The sequence below is a fragment of the Stegostoma tigrinum genome, chromosome 7 (genome assembly GCF_030684315.1).
Source record: "Stegostoma tigrinum isolate sSteTig4 chromosome 7, sSteTig4.hap1, whole genome shotgun sequence".
NCBI classification, from domain to species: Eukaryota; Metazoa; Chordata; class Chondrichthyes; order Orectolobiformes; family Stegostomatidae; genus Stegostoma; species Stegostoma tigrinum.
In genome coordinates, this window is record NC_081360.1 from 87,497,755 (window position 1) to 87,512,919 (window position 15,165).

General features: G+C 41.6%; 1 protein-coding gene across 1 annotated transcript in view; it reads right to left on the reverse strand.

Moving 5' to 3' along the window:
- Positions 1–1,301: 1,301 nt before the first annotated feature.
- si:dkey-219c10.4 (high affinity cGMP-specific 3',5'-cyclic phosphodiesterase 9A) overlaps positions 1,302–15,165 on the reverse strand; it is a 100,175-nt gene continuing 86,311 nt past the window's right edge. The window contains exons 12-14 of the mRNA XM_048535131.2: positions 10,788–10,892; positions 5,920–6,066; positions 1,302–2,617 (exon numbers count right to left, since the gene is read on the reverse strand). Coding sequence (XP_048391088.1) covers positions 2,357–2,617; positions 5,920–6,066; positions 10,788–10,892 — 513 coding nt within the window. The 3' untranslated portion in view covers positions 1,302–2,356. The remainder of the gene's footprint in view (positions 2,618–5,919; positions 6,067–10,787; positions 10,893–15,165) is intronic.

The following is a 15,165-nucleotide window of genomic DNA, read 5'->3' on the forward strand; positions in this document are numbered from 1 at the left end:
AGCTAAATGTTAACCAGCACATCATTCATCTTGATTTTCCCTACCCTATTGTGGTCTGTTTTACTCCTGAAATGAGAGAAAGGCAAGTATTATAGGTGATGGAAGTGTTTGGCACAACTGTTACTATCGGTGCATGTGGGGAGCTATCCTGAGCTTGCAGAGTCAAGGGTATTGGTGTTGGGGTGGCTGGCAGCAAACAGGGAAGATGCTGCATGCGATAACAAGTGGTACAGCATGAGCCTTGGTGGGAGATGAGTACCAAGGCTGAGATACAGTAAGTGTGAGCTAACAGAGAGTAAATGGTGACACTTTGGTGGGCAGAGTGGAGCAGGACATTGACCTACTTCCTGCTACACCACTGGGCTCCTTTAGATGGGTGGGTGTTTTAACAGAGATGGCAACCTCAGGCAGAGCTGCCATGGTCTGATGTTGTGGTCTCCACGGGTGGTTCTTGGAGAAGAGGGTATTCTACCTGGGCCCAACCTGTACAGCAAGAACTCCAGGATCCTGCCTGCAAAGCAGAGTATAGACTTCCCCTTTCTGCCCTGTCTGGAGCAATTGGCAGCAATGATGTGGGCAGTTTCGGACTAACAGTGCTTGTCTGGTGTACCACAGGATTTCAAAGTGGGCAGAAGGGATTGCAGTGTTTCAGTGGATATCAGCTGGATGGGAAGTTATTCCAGGGATGGGGTGGAAAAGCAACACTGAGAGATATCATAGGAGTATGGTAGATAACAAGAATGGTCAGATACAAAGAGTAAACCCAATAAGCCTCGTAGCAACAAACCCTCTGAAAAACTTTACGTAACTCAGAATCAGCCAAAAATAGTCATGGAGCCATGACTCCTGCACAGCTTGAGAGCCAAAAAGGGAATGCATTAAGTATGTATACACGTCAATAGCTGGAACTATGTTGAATCATTTTGAAAGAGCTGTTGTGAGCATAGCTCTCATATTTTACACAAATAGACAGAAATACATCAAGAGTCATGCTAATATTTCCAACGAAAATGGCACTAAGTATGACAAGACCCATTGCCAACCCACGAGAATGGAAAAATAGTATTGTTTCATTACAATGAGCTCTGATTTCGAAAGTCTCTAATTATAATGTATACATAGAAAAATCATATTGAGTGTCTTTCTTGGCACTGTTATGTTCTTAATGTGATTGACACATAGCCATTCTCAGTTTCAGGGCAATTAGAGTTGGGTGACAAATGAAAGATTAAAGGTAAAAAACAAGTTGAGAAATGCAAGATCTGTTTTAATTCAAATAATTTTATTTAAAAGTCTGAACAACATGCAACAATTTATTCAAATATTGCTCATTCAGTTCTCAAACTAGCAGTCAAAATGTTTCTTTTAATATTTTTAACTGGGAGAATGTCATCAATGAACATTACATGTAGTCACTTGTTACATTACTGAAAGATTATTTATGTTTTGTTCGATTCACACACCTTTTTGATCAGTATTTACCCTGTTTACGATTTAATGTCAAGCCTAAAACTTCCAGATGAACCTTTTACACAGACAGAAAGAGAGAAATTTGTGATTTTTTTCCACATTATTTTCAAGTGCAGATATTGCCCAGATGATTTCTGATAGATGACCAAAATAGGTAGATGGATGTGATTTCATCTAGTTCTAATAGTTTCTGCTCACTGCAATATAGTATGTTTGGCCCAGATTTTGTGGTAGCGATGATGGTGTAATTATCACTTTGCACCATCTCCTCTGAAACTGATAGTAATTTCTGGGGGTTCCAAATGTGCAATTAAACGAGGACTATATTTTCCACAGAGTATGCAATTGAAGTTCCTGCAAGTGATAATCAATTCAGAAGTCACTGAACTGAAGAAATCATCCCATTTTGCACTATAATATCACTGTTAAAAGCATCCTAAAAAATTATGTCTTGTTACTAATTATTTTTCCAATGCCAGGGAACCTCTTCCAGCCTTGGAAAACCAATATTTTTCAATGTCAACACTTTTCATCCAATAATAATCCCACATTTTGTAATGTAATAAAATATGTCAATCTTTATTTCGATCACTGTAAAAAAATTATCAAAAGTGAGGGATGATCAATGCATTTTACTTCCTGATTTGCTGAAGGTGAAAATGCTTCAACGCGATTGGTTACTTATCCTGCTTGCTGACATCACTACTGCTGGGTAGGAAGAAGTCTCCTCTTCATGCCAAATTCAAATTAGCATTAGAGAAGAGGAAATCCATGCCAGAGAGTTAGTGATGAGCAAGATCCTCTGACTGAAAAATCTAGGCCAATAAGTAGTTATTGACTGTTCATTATGATTATATCCAAGCCCAAATCATCTGATTTTACTTATTTAATCAATTTTCTGCAGAGGTTGTAATGCTTTTGTCTTCTTCAATATGCCTAAACTGTTGACTTTCAGCTTAGTACTGTTTGCAGTTTTATATGTTTCAATTTGATCTGTACTTTTTTGGTTTTCATTCTGCTTCTCTGGAGGTTTCACTACCTTATCACTCTGTGACCCTCCAGTACGATTCTGTTTCTCCTTTTCCAAGGCTTTTTCCATCTCCGTGTAATAATCCAAAGCCTTTCGCACAGGGTCAATGATGTGTTGCTGTAAAACACACACATTGCTTTTGATACTCCTGAGAGGTAATATGAAATAACTCAAACAATGACAAACCAATGCCAATAACCTTGTCTTTTAAGATAATTTAAGAAGTGTGGACTCTCCTGGCACACAATGACTGTGTCCCTAGCTCTGAAATAAGCAGCTTCAGTTCAAGTCCCACCTGCTCAAGGGTGTGTAATAACATCTCTGAACAGGTTGATTATAAAATATCTGTATCCAATTGGTATCATGGGACTAAAAGAAAAAAGTATCATTGTAAAAGTTAGGTGATAATCACATGAGTGGTACTTTCTATTCTTACCTCAACCGAGTCTCAACTTTTAACAGTTTGCTGCCTCACTAACACCATTGTTAGTAACAACAGATGGACTTGCAGCAGTTTAAGATGATGGGGCAGCTTCTCAGGATACCTTTCTCAACAGCAAATGGAACAGGCAATAATTGTTCATCTTAGTAGTGATTCCATGAACAGGTGAAAAAACATGGTTTACTAAAATCAAATGTTTTGAAAATTCAAATTTTGCAACTTGACAGTTATCAGGAGTGGGCTGTACTGGAATAGTCAGTCCAGCCTCGGATGAATAGTTGTGTGGAGTTTGCACATTCTCCCCATGTCGGTGTGGGTTTCTTCCAGGTGTTCTGGTTTCCTCCCACGGTCTAAAGATGTGCAGGTTAGGTGGTTTAGCCATAGGAAGTTCAGGGTTACAGGGACAGGGTAGGATGTGGTGGGATGCTGTTCGGACCGTCAGTGAGGACTCGATGGACCAAATGGCCTGCTTCCACACTGTAGAGTTTCTAAGATTCTATGTAGAGTATACTCAGGTGTCTCTCAATTATCTATCAGGTCCATATGTGGTTGGTAATGTTTTAACTAAATAAATTTTCCTTAGCTTCTCCTGTTCCACAGAAAATACACATAGCCATCCCAACCTTTTCTCATAGTTATAATTCTTAATTCTTTGTAAATCTTCTAAGTATCTTCTCTAGTAGATTACATCTAACCTGTATTACAATGACCAGAAATGGATGCAATGCAATCGCTGCAGTTTCTCCATTGTATTAGTTGATTCTCGTAAAGCCTCCTGCTCTCATACACCAGGCCATGGCTCATAAAAGAAAAATCCCACAAGAGGAAGAGATGGGCCACTAGTGATGTAACTTGACTAGCAGTCCCACAACCCCAGTTGGGTTACAGACTTCATTTAAGAAAGGCCCATTGAATTAAGTGCCACGCGGGCACTTCACTGACCACAGGAGAGGCTTTCCCAGGACCAAGGATTCCATTGAAAGCTGTGTATACCCACACGTACTGGCTGCTAATGCCATTACATAGAATCTTGGATCAGCGCGAATGGGTGAGGGAAGGATAGGTTACCGCTTTGGGTTACTGAGTTTCTGGGTCCACCAGCCATGCACTAGGTGCCTGATAATGAGGGTTTCAAACTCGTCTCCCACACTGCCAGAATTTCCTTTTCAGGTTCCACACATGGGAACAGGCAAATCTGGTAATAGTTTCATTCCAGCAGTAGCAAAACGGGCAGTTATTGCTCACCTTTGGGCCTCAATTGACATCAAGTTGGGAAGGATGGGAAACCCTTGCCACTCTAAATTCAGTTTTGACACAGGTAGGAAGGCAGCAGTAACCAAACCATCACCCTCCCTTCTGATTTACTGCCCTGCCCAACACCAAACCACCAAGGCAAAGGACATCAAATTTCACCCTACACTATTACCCTCATCCCTGTGTGGTGGAATCTGAATAATCAAAATGTACAAAATGGACAGCACACACAGGCTTCTTAACTTTGAAAATTCCTGTGTTTTCTGGCAACCTTCACCTAGCAGTGTCCCTTCAAGCAGAGAGTTCCAAAGACTCAACCCTCAGAGCTAAAATTTCTCTTCATCTCACTCTTAAATGGAGTCATCTTACCTTTACACTGTGTCCCTGAGCCCTCATGTCTCCCACAGGAGAAACATTCTCTCAACATCCACCCTGACAAGTTGGGTAAGAGTTAGGAATTAACCTGAAGGGGGGGAAAGAGCCTAAAAAAGCATCAGGGGTTTGCAACTTTGCTATACCAGGCAGAGACATAGATCTTTACAGGTTACATTGTTAGGGCCCAAGTAGCACCAAGACTGTCACAGGACTCTCGCCCTGTAGCAAACGTTTCAGGACGATATCATCAATTGTTAAAATCTAGCTGCTACCTTTGACATAGTGGTTCAAGGAAGTGGTAGCAACATGGTAAAACAGGAGGGTTGTTCACTATTGCCGCATGTCTTTTCAAACATGTTTATACGTTTGCTATGAGCGGAATGTACATTCTAACTTTTTTGAGATGAATTGCCATCAGTAAACCTGGTGGGAGTGGAAAATAAGCAAGTGGAATGGTGATGCAGCAGGTGTTTCCATTTCTCAAGACATTTCCATTATAGTCTCAGTTCTCCAAAGGGGAACTCCAATGAGTAAACCAGAGACTAGGGAGGAGAAGATGGCATTATGGCTGTTTCACTGAACTAGTAATTAAAATGGTCCAGACTAATGCTCTGTAAACATCAGTTTTAATCTTACCATGGTTATTAATCCAATTCATAAATCTGAAATGTAAAGTTAGTCTCACTAGTGGTGCCATGAAACTTTTTGACTGCCAAAATCAGATAACTCACATCCCTCAGGGAAAGAAATCTGCCATTTTTTCTTTATTCTGTCTCAAATGTGACACCAGGCCCACAGAAATATGGCTGGTTCTTAATGCCCACTGAAAAGGCTTAGAAATTCATTCAGGTCAAGATGGCTAACAAAATGCTGATTTTGCCAATGGTGCCCAAATCCCTTGTAAAAGGAAAGAATCTTTGAAAGATGATTTTGGTAACATTCTAAACGGGGTGGAATGCACATTCTATTTATAGCAAAGTATAGCTGGCAAATCAGAGGCTGGCAAATAAAAGCCATTTATTTCAAGAAGGAGGGAGGAGGGAAACATGGAATTAATCAATAGTAGGGAAAATACCAACGACTCAATGAACCAAATAGCCAACTCCTCCTCCTACTTTTTTAGGTATCGATATAGAATTATATTACAATTTATCAATTGAGTTTTTTAGACATAAGCTGGAATGCAACGTATGTATTCTGGCTGTTACACCTATGGAACCTTCTTCTCTGCATGACCAGTATGATGAAATATGCCGTTCCCTACCATTGACAGGAATTGCCTATGGACAAGTCACATGACATGGCAACGTCCACTTTGAGAAGATAGCAGGAAGGACAAATGACTCACCTCCAAATTGGGGAACAGATTTGCAAGTTCAATAAACAATGGCAGCAGCACAAAGCGGATGAAACCTGTTTGGGAAGATGGCTTTGTCACCTTATCCCTGTCCATGAATGGAGACACTGGCAACCCTTCTAGCTTCTCCATGTCACTCTATAAGAAATATTTGAACATATCCATAAGATTAGAATGCAGAATTGCTAGCGTTTCAAATGATGTGTATTTAATGGCTCCCACAGGCTGCACTAAAGGCAGAGGTAGAGGACACAAGACTAGACCAGACCAGCAGTACCAGTCATAGAGTCATACAGCACAGAAACAGGACCCTTGGTCCAGGGAATAATTGCATTTTGCCAACCAGCCAGTAAGTTCTGCATAGCCTCATAATAACAAGTTGAACTGGGTCTGCATCTCTCTCAAAGTAACCTGATGCTATATTGTAAAAGAACTCAAATCCAGAGCTTTTTTTTTACACAATTACTTGTTAACAGTGAGGATGAAACGGTGGCTCCAATTTTCAGCTAAGTCACCCAGAGGAGAACTGAATGACGCATAGTTCACATATTTTAGAATGGAGAACAAAATAAACTGAGATCTAAAATGTGCTACCTAATTTGAACCTGCTCCCAATCCTGCCAAACTGGGTTGGGTTCAAACAGGTGTTAGATATATATCCATTAAATTTAATAGTAAACTTTTATCTGCCAAAGTCACAAATCCATAAGCCCTCCTGTTCTGCTGAGCAAGACGAGTAATCAGGTTTGAAGTGGGATTTTTTTTTAATCACTCGCACAATATGGGTGCCTCTGGCTAGGCCATTATTTATTGCCCATCCCTAATTGCCCAGAGTGCATTTAAGAATCAACCACATTGCTGTGGGTCTGGAGATACATGTAGGCCAGATCAGGTAAGGATGGCAGATTTCCTTCCCTAAAGGACATTAGAGAACCAGATAGAATTTTTTCTTCCTGACAATTAACAATGGGTTTTTGGTCATCATTAGACACTTAATTCCAGATTCTTTATTGAACGCAAATTCCACCATCTGCTGTGGCTATATTTGAAGCTGGGTCCCCAGAACATGATAATAAAATGTGAGGCTGGATGAACACAGCAGGCCCAGCAGCATCTCAGGAGCACAAAAGCTGATGTTTCGGGCCTAGACCCTTCATCAGAGAGGGGGATGGGGTGAGCGTTCTGGAATAAATAGGGAGAGAGGGGGAAGCGGACCGAAGATGGAGAGAAAAGAAGATAGGTGGAGAGGAGAGTATAGGTGGGGAGGTAGGGAGGGGATAGGTCAGTCCAGGGAAGACGGACAGGTCAAGGAGGTGGGATGAGGTTGGTAGGTAGGAGATGGAGGTGCGGCTTGGGGTGGGAGGAAGGGATGGGTGAGAGGAAGAACAGGTTAGGGAAGCAGAGACAGGTTGGACTGGTTTTGGGATGCAGTGGGTGGAGGGGAAGAGCTGGGCTGGTTGTGTGGTGCAGTGGGGGGAGGGGACGAACTGGGCTGGTTTTGGGATGCGGTGGGGGAAGGGGAGATTTTGAAGGTGGTGAAGTCCACATTGATACCACTGGGCTGCAGGGTTCCCAAGCGGAATATGAGTTGCTGTTCCTGCAACCTTCGGGTGGCATCATTGTGGCACTGCAGGAGGCCCATGATGGACATGTCATGTAAAGAATGGGAGGGGGAGTGGAAATGGTTTGCGACTGGGAGGTGCAGTTGTTTATTGCGAACCGAGTGGAGGTGTTCTGCAAAGCGGTCCCCAAGCCTCCGCTTGGTTTCCCCAATGTAGAGGCGGCCACACCGGGTACAATGGATGCAGTATACATGAACATGAGCTGAGTTTCTGGATTAATGGTCTAGCGATAATACCACTAGGCCATAGAACCCATAAAATATTTCTGAACAGAATGCATCCAAATTACAGAAAACAATTTTACCTCCCAACTTTGCTTGTTTATAGGCAGGCAAACAGGGGCCTGAAAGAACACAGCAAGCTAGGCATCATCTAGAGGAAAGCAGCTGTCAGCGTTTCAGGTATTACCCTTCTGTAGGACTGGATGTGGCGGTAGGGGGGAGATAAAGGTGGGGGGAGGGGTGGAGGCAGAATGGTGGCGATAGGTGGATAACTGGTAGTAGGTCGATGGGAGGAATGAATCTAGTTGGTGGTTGGAAGGAAGGGTCAGAAGGTGGAATGGAAGGGAGGAGATGGTGCTGGAAAGGAACCGGGGAATGGGTGGGAAGGTGATTTGAAATTGGAGAACTCAATGTTGAGTCCTTCGGGCTGTAAGGTGCCCAGGTGGAAGATAAGGTGCCGTTCTTCGTTTTGCATTGCGAGTCGCTGCAACACTGGAAGAGGCCAAAGACAGGCATGTTGGAGTGGGAGTGGGACAGGGAGTTGAAATGAGCGGTGACCGGGCCGTTAGGCCGGCCATTGCAGGCCAGGTGAAGATGCTCAGCGAAACAGTCACTGAGTCTACGTTTGGTCTCACCAACGTAGAGAAGACCACATCAGGAGCACCGGTAGCAATAGACCATTTCTGGCAACAGTTTACGGACCGACATTTACTATAAACCCACAGGATCCCATAGCTACATAGACTACAGTACTTCCCACCCTGTATCCTGCAAAAACTCGATTCCACTTTCCCAATTCCTCTGTCTCCGTCGCATCTGTCTGACGAGGACACATTCCAATCCCAAGCATCCCAGATGCCCACCTTCTTCAAACAACATTCTTTTCCCCTCTTCATTATGCCTCCTCCATTCCTCGCACCACCACTCCTAACCACCATCCCTCCAAAAATAGTGTCCCCCTTGTCCTCACTTTCCACCCCACCAGCCTCCGCATCCAACATATCATCCCCAAACACTTCCGCCATGTTCAATTAGACCCTACCACCTGGAACATCTTCCACTCCCCACCCCTCTCTGCCTTTCGCAAGGACCATTCCCTTCACCACTCCTTAGTTTGCGCCACACTTCACACCAATCACTCCAAACCGTTCGGTACCTTCCCCTTTAAACGTAAAAAACGCAACACCTGCCCACACACCACCTCCTTCACATCCAGTCAGAGCCCTAAACAGCCCTTTCAGGTGACACAGAGCTTTACCTGCATCTCCTCCAATCTAGTCTATTGTATACGGTGATCCCGATATGGTCTTTGCTATGTAGGTGAGACCAAACGTAGACTGGGTGACCATTATTTGAGCATCTTCATTTGGCCCATAACAGCCAACCTAAAGTCTCGGTCATCGCCCATTTCAACTCCCTGCCCCACTTACACGCCGACATGTCCATCTTCCTCCTCCTTCCGCCTGGGCACCCTACAGCCCAGAGGACTCAACATTGAGTTCTCCAATTTCAAATTACCTTCCCATCCAACTGCCAGCTCCCTTTCCAGCCCCACCTCCTCTCTTCCATTCCACCTTCTGACCCTCCTTTCCAGCCACCAACCAGATTCATCATCCCCATCAATCAACCAGCTATACTACAGGTGTCCAACTATCACCACCATTCTGCTTCCACCCCTGTCTTTATATTCAGCTCCCCCTAACCACACAACCAGACCTGAAGAAGGGTAATATCTGAAAAAGTTGACTGCTCCTTTCCTCCAGAAGCTGCCTGGCTTGCTGTGTTCTTCCAGCCTCCTGCTTGTCTACCTTGGATTCCAGCATCTGCAGTATTTTTGCCTCTTACCTGTTTATAGGATTGCTCAATCATTGACAGATGTCAGTTTTCAAACTGATTTTTTAAAAAATTAACTATTGGAATTTATATGTGAGCAATTATTGGAATTAATCATCAGCTGCATGAACAAAATCAGTTCAGATAAATTGTATCTCATGGCAAGGTCAGGGTAAAGAGTGAGAAAAGCAATAACAATCTCTAAACCATTCATCTGTGTTGTTAAATGCTTCAGACCACAATCAAGACAGTGCTTGAAAATAGGATCCTAAATAGAGGATCCTAAATATATCAAACAAGGTAGCTATTTTCTAATTTCCAATCAAAGACAAATTTAAACTCCCATTTGCATCAAAGGTGGCAGAGACTGGGATATAATACTAAAAGCTACTGAATTACATGAAAATTAAGGATTCAAACACACTTCAAAATTTCAACAATATTCTAACAGCAAAGAGACTTTCAGTAACATGCATTTTAATACAGAATCTGTGAACACAGCATACCACAAGATTTAGGTGCACAACTCTTTGGAGCTGCTCATTCTTTTTAAAATTAAATTTCCCATGGGAATCCCAAATCCACAACAGTTAATTGCTTGGATCTAGCTCAGCTTTATGTTTTCAACAGAAAAAAAGTATGAATGACAACATGAAGTTTCCAACTGTATTTCTGACAACATTAATTACATAAGGGTTCTGGATCATTATAGTTGACAATTCATTTGGGCTCCTCAGTGGGCTCAACTCTTACGACATTTTAATTTATCCTTACTTCTAATCTAACACATTTATTCAGTGCCACTCCAAAGCCAGAGTAAGAGTGGATTCAGAATAGACTATTTCTTTATACTTAGAATATCCACAGCTCTGGTCTACAGATGTTCTTAAAAAGTATTTGAGGACCTGAGCAAAGAATTATTTTCTGCTACCACTATCTGAAGAAGTCCGAATCCTTGCAGACATCATTTGTTTTCTTGGAAACTGAACTGCTTGAAAATCAACCTTACAGAGTTGCTAATATCCATTCGGTTTTGAACACGAATATTCTGATCATCCGACAATTCTGGCAAAAGGGTGTACTGGAAATGTCAGTATCCATTCATCACTCTATTTCCATTGAAAGACATTGTATCAGTATCCTTAACAGAATGGTTCTATTGTGTTTAACATTTTCAGGTTACCTGATTGAAAAACTCCTGCAATAAGCAATCCAGCCAAGGTTCAGCTACATCCAAGGGTCGAGCTTCATTGGAAATGTCGCTTACTTTTATGATAATCATTGTAAGCTGTAATCAAACAGCAATTAAAAAGCCTGAACTTACTTTGTTCAAAGCAACCAGGTGGAAATATTGAGGCTACTTTATTTTCTCCAGATATTTGGCTTTAAGACACTTAGAAATGAATTATCTATATATATGTGCACAACCAATTTTTACCAATGTACACAGACAAATGTGTGGCTAGCTAAATGTGTGGACAGCAAACATAATTCTATATGTTCTTCGTAGAACATAGAACATTACAGCACAGTACAGGCCCTTCGGCCCTCGATGTTGTGCCGACCTGTCATACCGATCTCAAGCCCATCTAACCTACACTATTCCATGTACATCCATATGCTTATCCATGTTCTTAAATAGCTGAAATATTCAAGTTATTAACAAAAAAACATTTTAATTTTGCATATGTGCATTGGTTTCAACTTATTTATTAGAAATTTTGCACATTAAATGACCATCTACTGTTTATACCAGACAGAAAAGATTTTGCACGCTTGATATGGGAGCTGAGAACATCCATACACATTCCAAACTCATAATCTCAAGGAGTTGAAAGTACAAAGGCTGCAAACACATAAAAATACTACCACTTGCAAGTTCCCCTCCAATCCACTCACCATCGTGATTTAGGAATATATTGATGTTCCTTCAGTGTTGCTGGGTTAGACTTTTTTCCTCCTTAACAGCACAGTTAAGATGTACCTATATGACATCAACAGCAGCTGTTTAAGAAGGCAGCTTACCTCTATCTTCTCAAGATCAATTAGGAATGGGCAATAAATGATGGCTGAGCCAGTGATGCCTACATCCCATGAACCAATATATAAAAAACCAAAAGCACAGAGAAGTGTTGAAAATGAACATTACAGGAAGAGATGAATCAAGTACAGGACTTGAACCTCAACTGTCCGGTCTGGACTCCTTGCATCTTGGAGGAATCATGTAAATTAACTGAGAAATAACTAGAAAGAAAACACTTCCTTTAATCAGTTTTCTCTTTCTATGTATCTCCAATCAATATCCCTTCTAAATAACAGCTATTTCCATTCTACACATTTCATCTTTCCCCCCCAACCCCAAAACTGGGCATAATTTTGACTGACAGTTTAAAATGGACAATATCAATATATGCTGTATGTTTATGCCAATGAAGGTGAAATGTGGAAGAGATGCCGAGCAAATGGCTGAATGTGCCAATTTCATAGAAGAAGCCAGGCAACAAATGCCTATTTTTCCTCCTTTTACTTGGTGCAGATATGCATAAAACAGAAGTTTTGAAAAGAAAACAGACACAAAGTAAGCAGTCTTTACTGCAACACATTTCTTTTACTTGGAGCAATATCTTATTCCATAAATAAGTAAAATTCATCAGCTAATTAGGGAGCAGCAGATGGATTTAAAATTGATAAATTGAAAATAATGTGAATGTGAAGGTGTTGCCAAGAAAGCTCATCAATTTTTAGGATATAACTTGAACACAGCTCAATTGGAACTAAGACACATCATTGTAACATTGTGCAGCTCATTTGTGAAGTTATATTTAGAACAATTCATGAATTCTTGAGTGCCCTAACTTCAAATGGGCCTTGATATATTGGAGAAACCAAAATAACTCCAAATCTCCATGCCACTAAGTAATGAAGAGTTGGACTTGTAACTTAAGCGATTTTCTTTACAACAACATAACTGAAGATGGGGCACTGTCGAAATCTTGAACATGATTTGAGACATGCATTAGCTAGATAGAAGGCTGGTACAAACACAATGCAACTGGGTACATGCTGTAGATGCAGTCTTCCCAAAACTACCTGTATCATGGTAAAAGAAATGTTTAAGAGAAATCTATTTGGCTTAAACTATGATGCATGAGAGGAAGATTTTAAGTAACCTCAAGTTAGATTAAGATTTTAAGGCTTTACCTCCCCCGATCAGAAGATACATGCACTGTTCCTTAGGTCAGCAATTTACAATTGTATCAATTCACTTAACTGACTCCCACTGGCCATTAATCCAATGGCATACAACCAGAGTAGGCCTTCCTCTTAAGAATCAGATCAAGCATTAACTCAATGATCTATGGCAACATTAAATCAGTTACATGCCCAGTAGGTGAATGTAATAGACATGTGACCTAAGAGAACTTCACAGGAGGAGAGGACATGAGATATTTGGAAATGTGGTGCAGCCAGTAAGTAATGAAGATTTTACAAATCTAAGTTTATTTGTAGTATAATGGAGGACTCAAGTAAGACCTCATAAAACAGCTTCAAATGAAAGAGGCTTGTGAAGAAGGCCGCAGATTATTGGAAAGATGCAGGAAAGGGTAAGAAATGTCAGGGAGATAAATATTCAGACGGACAGAATGCCTGCCGAATGCTCATGGGAGGAAACCTGAAACAAGCCATAGAGAAGAATGTGACAGAGGCCTGGTGTGCTCATTCTCTCATCCTTAACAAGTTATAGCAGTTACTGTCTATTTGTCTTTTTTGACACCAACAAAATGTTCCATTTCATTAATCAAGAGCTATACAAGCCAACCTTCAGATTGCAGTGTGATTCAGGAGCTCACTAATTCTATTGTCATCAAAATTGTGTGCAAAATCCCCTAATATGCATCACTGGAGTGAATTTCTTCCTCCAATTCAACAGCGTGCTACCAACATTTTTATTATTTCTATCACATGATGACCAGTCAACATTCTCAAATGCTAATTTGAATCTCAGGTCCTCAAATTTGTTGCAGGGGAAATGTGTGCACTTTGCCAAAACAGGGAAACACAGGGAACCACACAAAATAACACAACGCTCCTCATACCACCCCATGAGAAACAGGCCATAATGTTGCTGGGAAAGTATTCCAATTAACTGTGGGAGAAGTGTGATCACTGGGACAGTTGAAGACAAAACCAATAGCTTGGCATCCCTGTGAAGCAGCAGAGAGCCAAATGCTTCCTCACCATTCACTATCTCTTTCATCTGATGGGGTTAGGCACACTCATTCTTTGTTAAACCCTCCTCTCCAACATACATACCACACAGGGGTAGAGGAAAAGCAAGCTGAGGAAATAGGACTATAAGAACATGAGTAACAGGAGCTGGTCAAGAAATAGTAGCAATCATTTTAGAGATAGTAAGAATTGATGATGCTGGAGTCAGAGATAACACAGTGTTGTGCTGGAGGAGCACAGCAGGCCAGGCAGCATTAGAGGAGCTGGAAAGTTGACATTTTGGGTTATTTCCGAACTGAAATGTCAACTCTCCTGCTTCTCTACTGTTGCCTGGCCTGCTGTGCCCCTCCAGCACAATACTGCTTTATATCTAGCAATCACTATAGTTGCCCAAGCCTCCTGTGCCATTCCATATGATCAAGGCTAATCTTCTGCCTCAGCAATATTTTCCCACTCTCCATATAGCTCTTGATTCAATATATGATCTCTGTCTTAAATATGTTAAATCATCCCTCCAAACAGCCATGGTTTTTTTAATCCACTCAGTAAATGTGGATATTGCTGACTAGCCAGCACTTATTGCCAGTCCCAAGTTGACCTTGAGAAGGTGGTAGTGAGTTGCCTTCTTAAACTGCTGCAATCCATGTGCTATTTATTGACCTACAATGCCCTTAGGGAGGGCATTCCAGGACGTTGATCCAGTGACAGTGAAGGAATGATGATAGTTTTTCAAGTCAGGAGGAGTGAGTGGCTTGGAGGGAGACTTGCATGTGATGGTGCATGTATTTGCTGGCCCTTTCATTCCAGTTGGAAGTGGTTGTAGATTTGTAAGGTGTTGTCTAGGGAACTTTGGTGAAGTTCTGCAGTTCATCTTGTGTATGGCACACTGCTGCTACTGAGCCCCAGTGATGGAGGAAGTGGATGCTTGCAGAGGTGGTGTCAATTAAGCGGGCCACTTTCTCCTGATGGTGTCAAGCTTCTTGGGTGTTATTGGAGCTGCACCCATCCAGAAAAGTGGGGAGTATTCCATATAGTCCTATCTCGTGCCTTGTAGATGGTGGGCAGGCTTTGGAAAATCAGGAAGTGAGTTATTCACCACAGTATTCCTAGCGTGTGACCTGCTCTTTTAGCCATTGTGTTGATGTGGTGAGTCTAGCTGAGTTTCAGTTTTATCCTGACAATCCCCTTTGGGATCTTGTACGTTTCATAAGGTAACTCTCATTCTTCTAAACTTCACAGAATATCAACCAAATATACTCACCATATCATCATCGGATGAGGTCTCAATCTCCAGAATCAATTTATTAATCTTTCATTGTGCTACCTCCAAT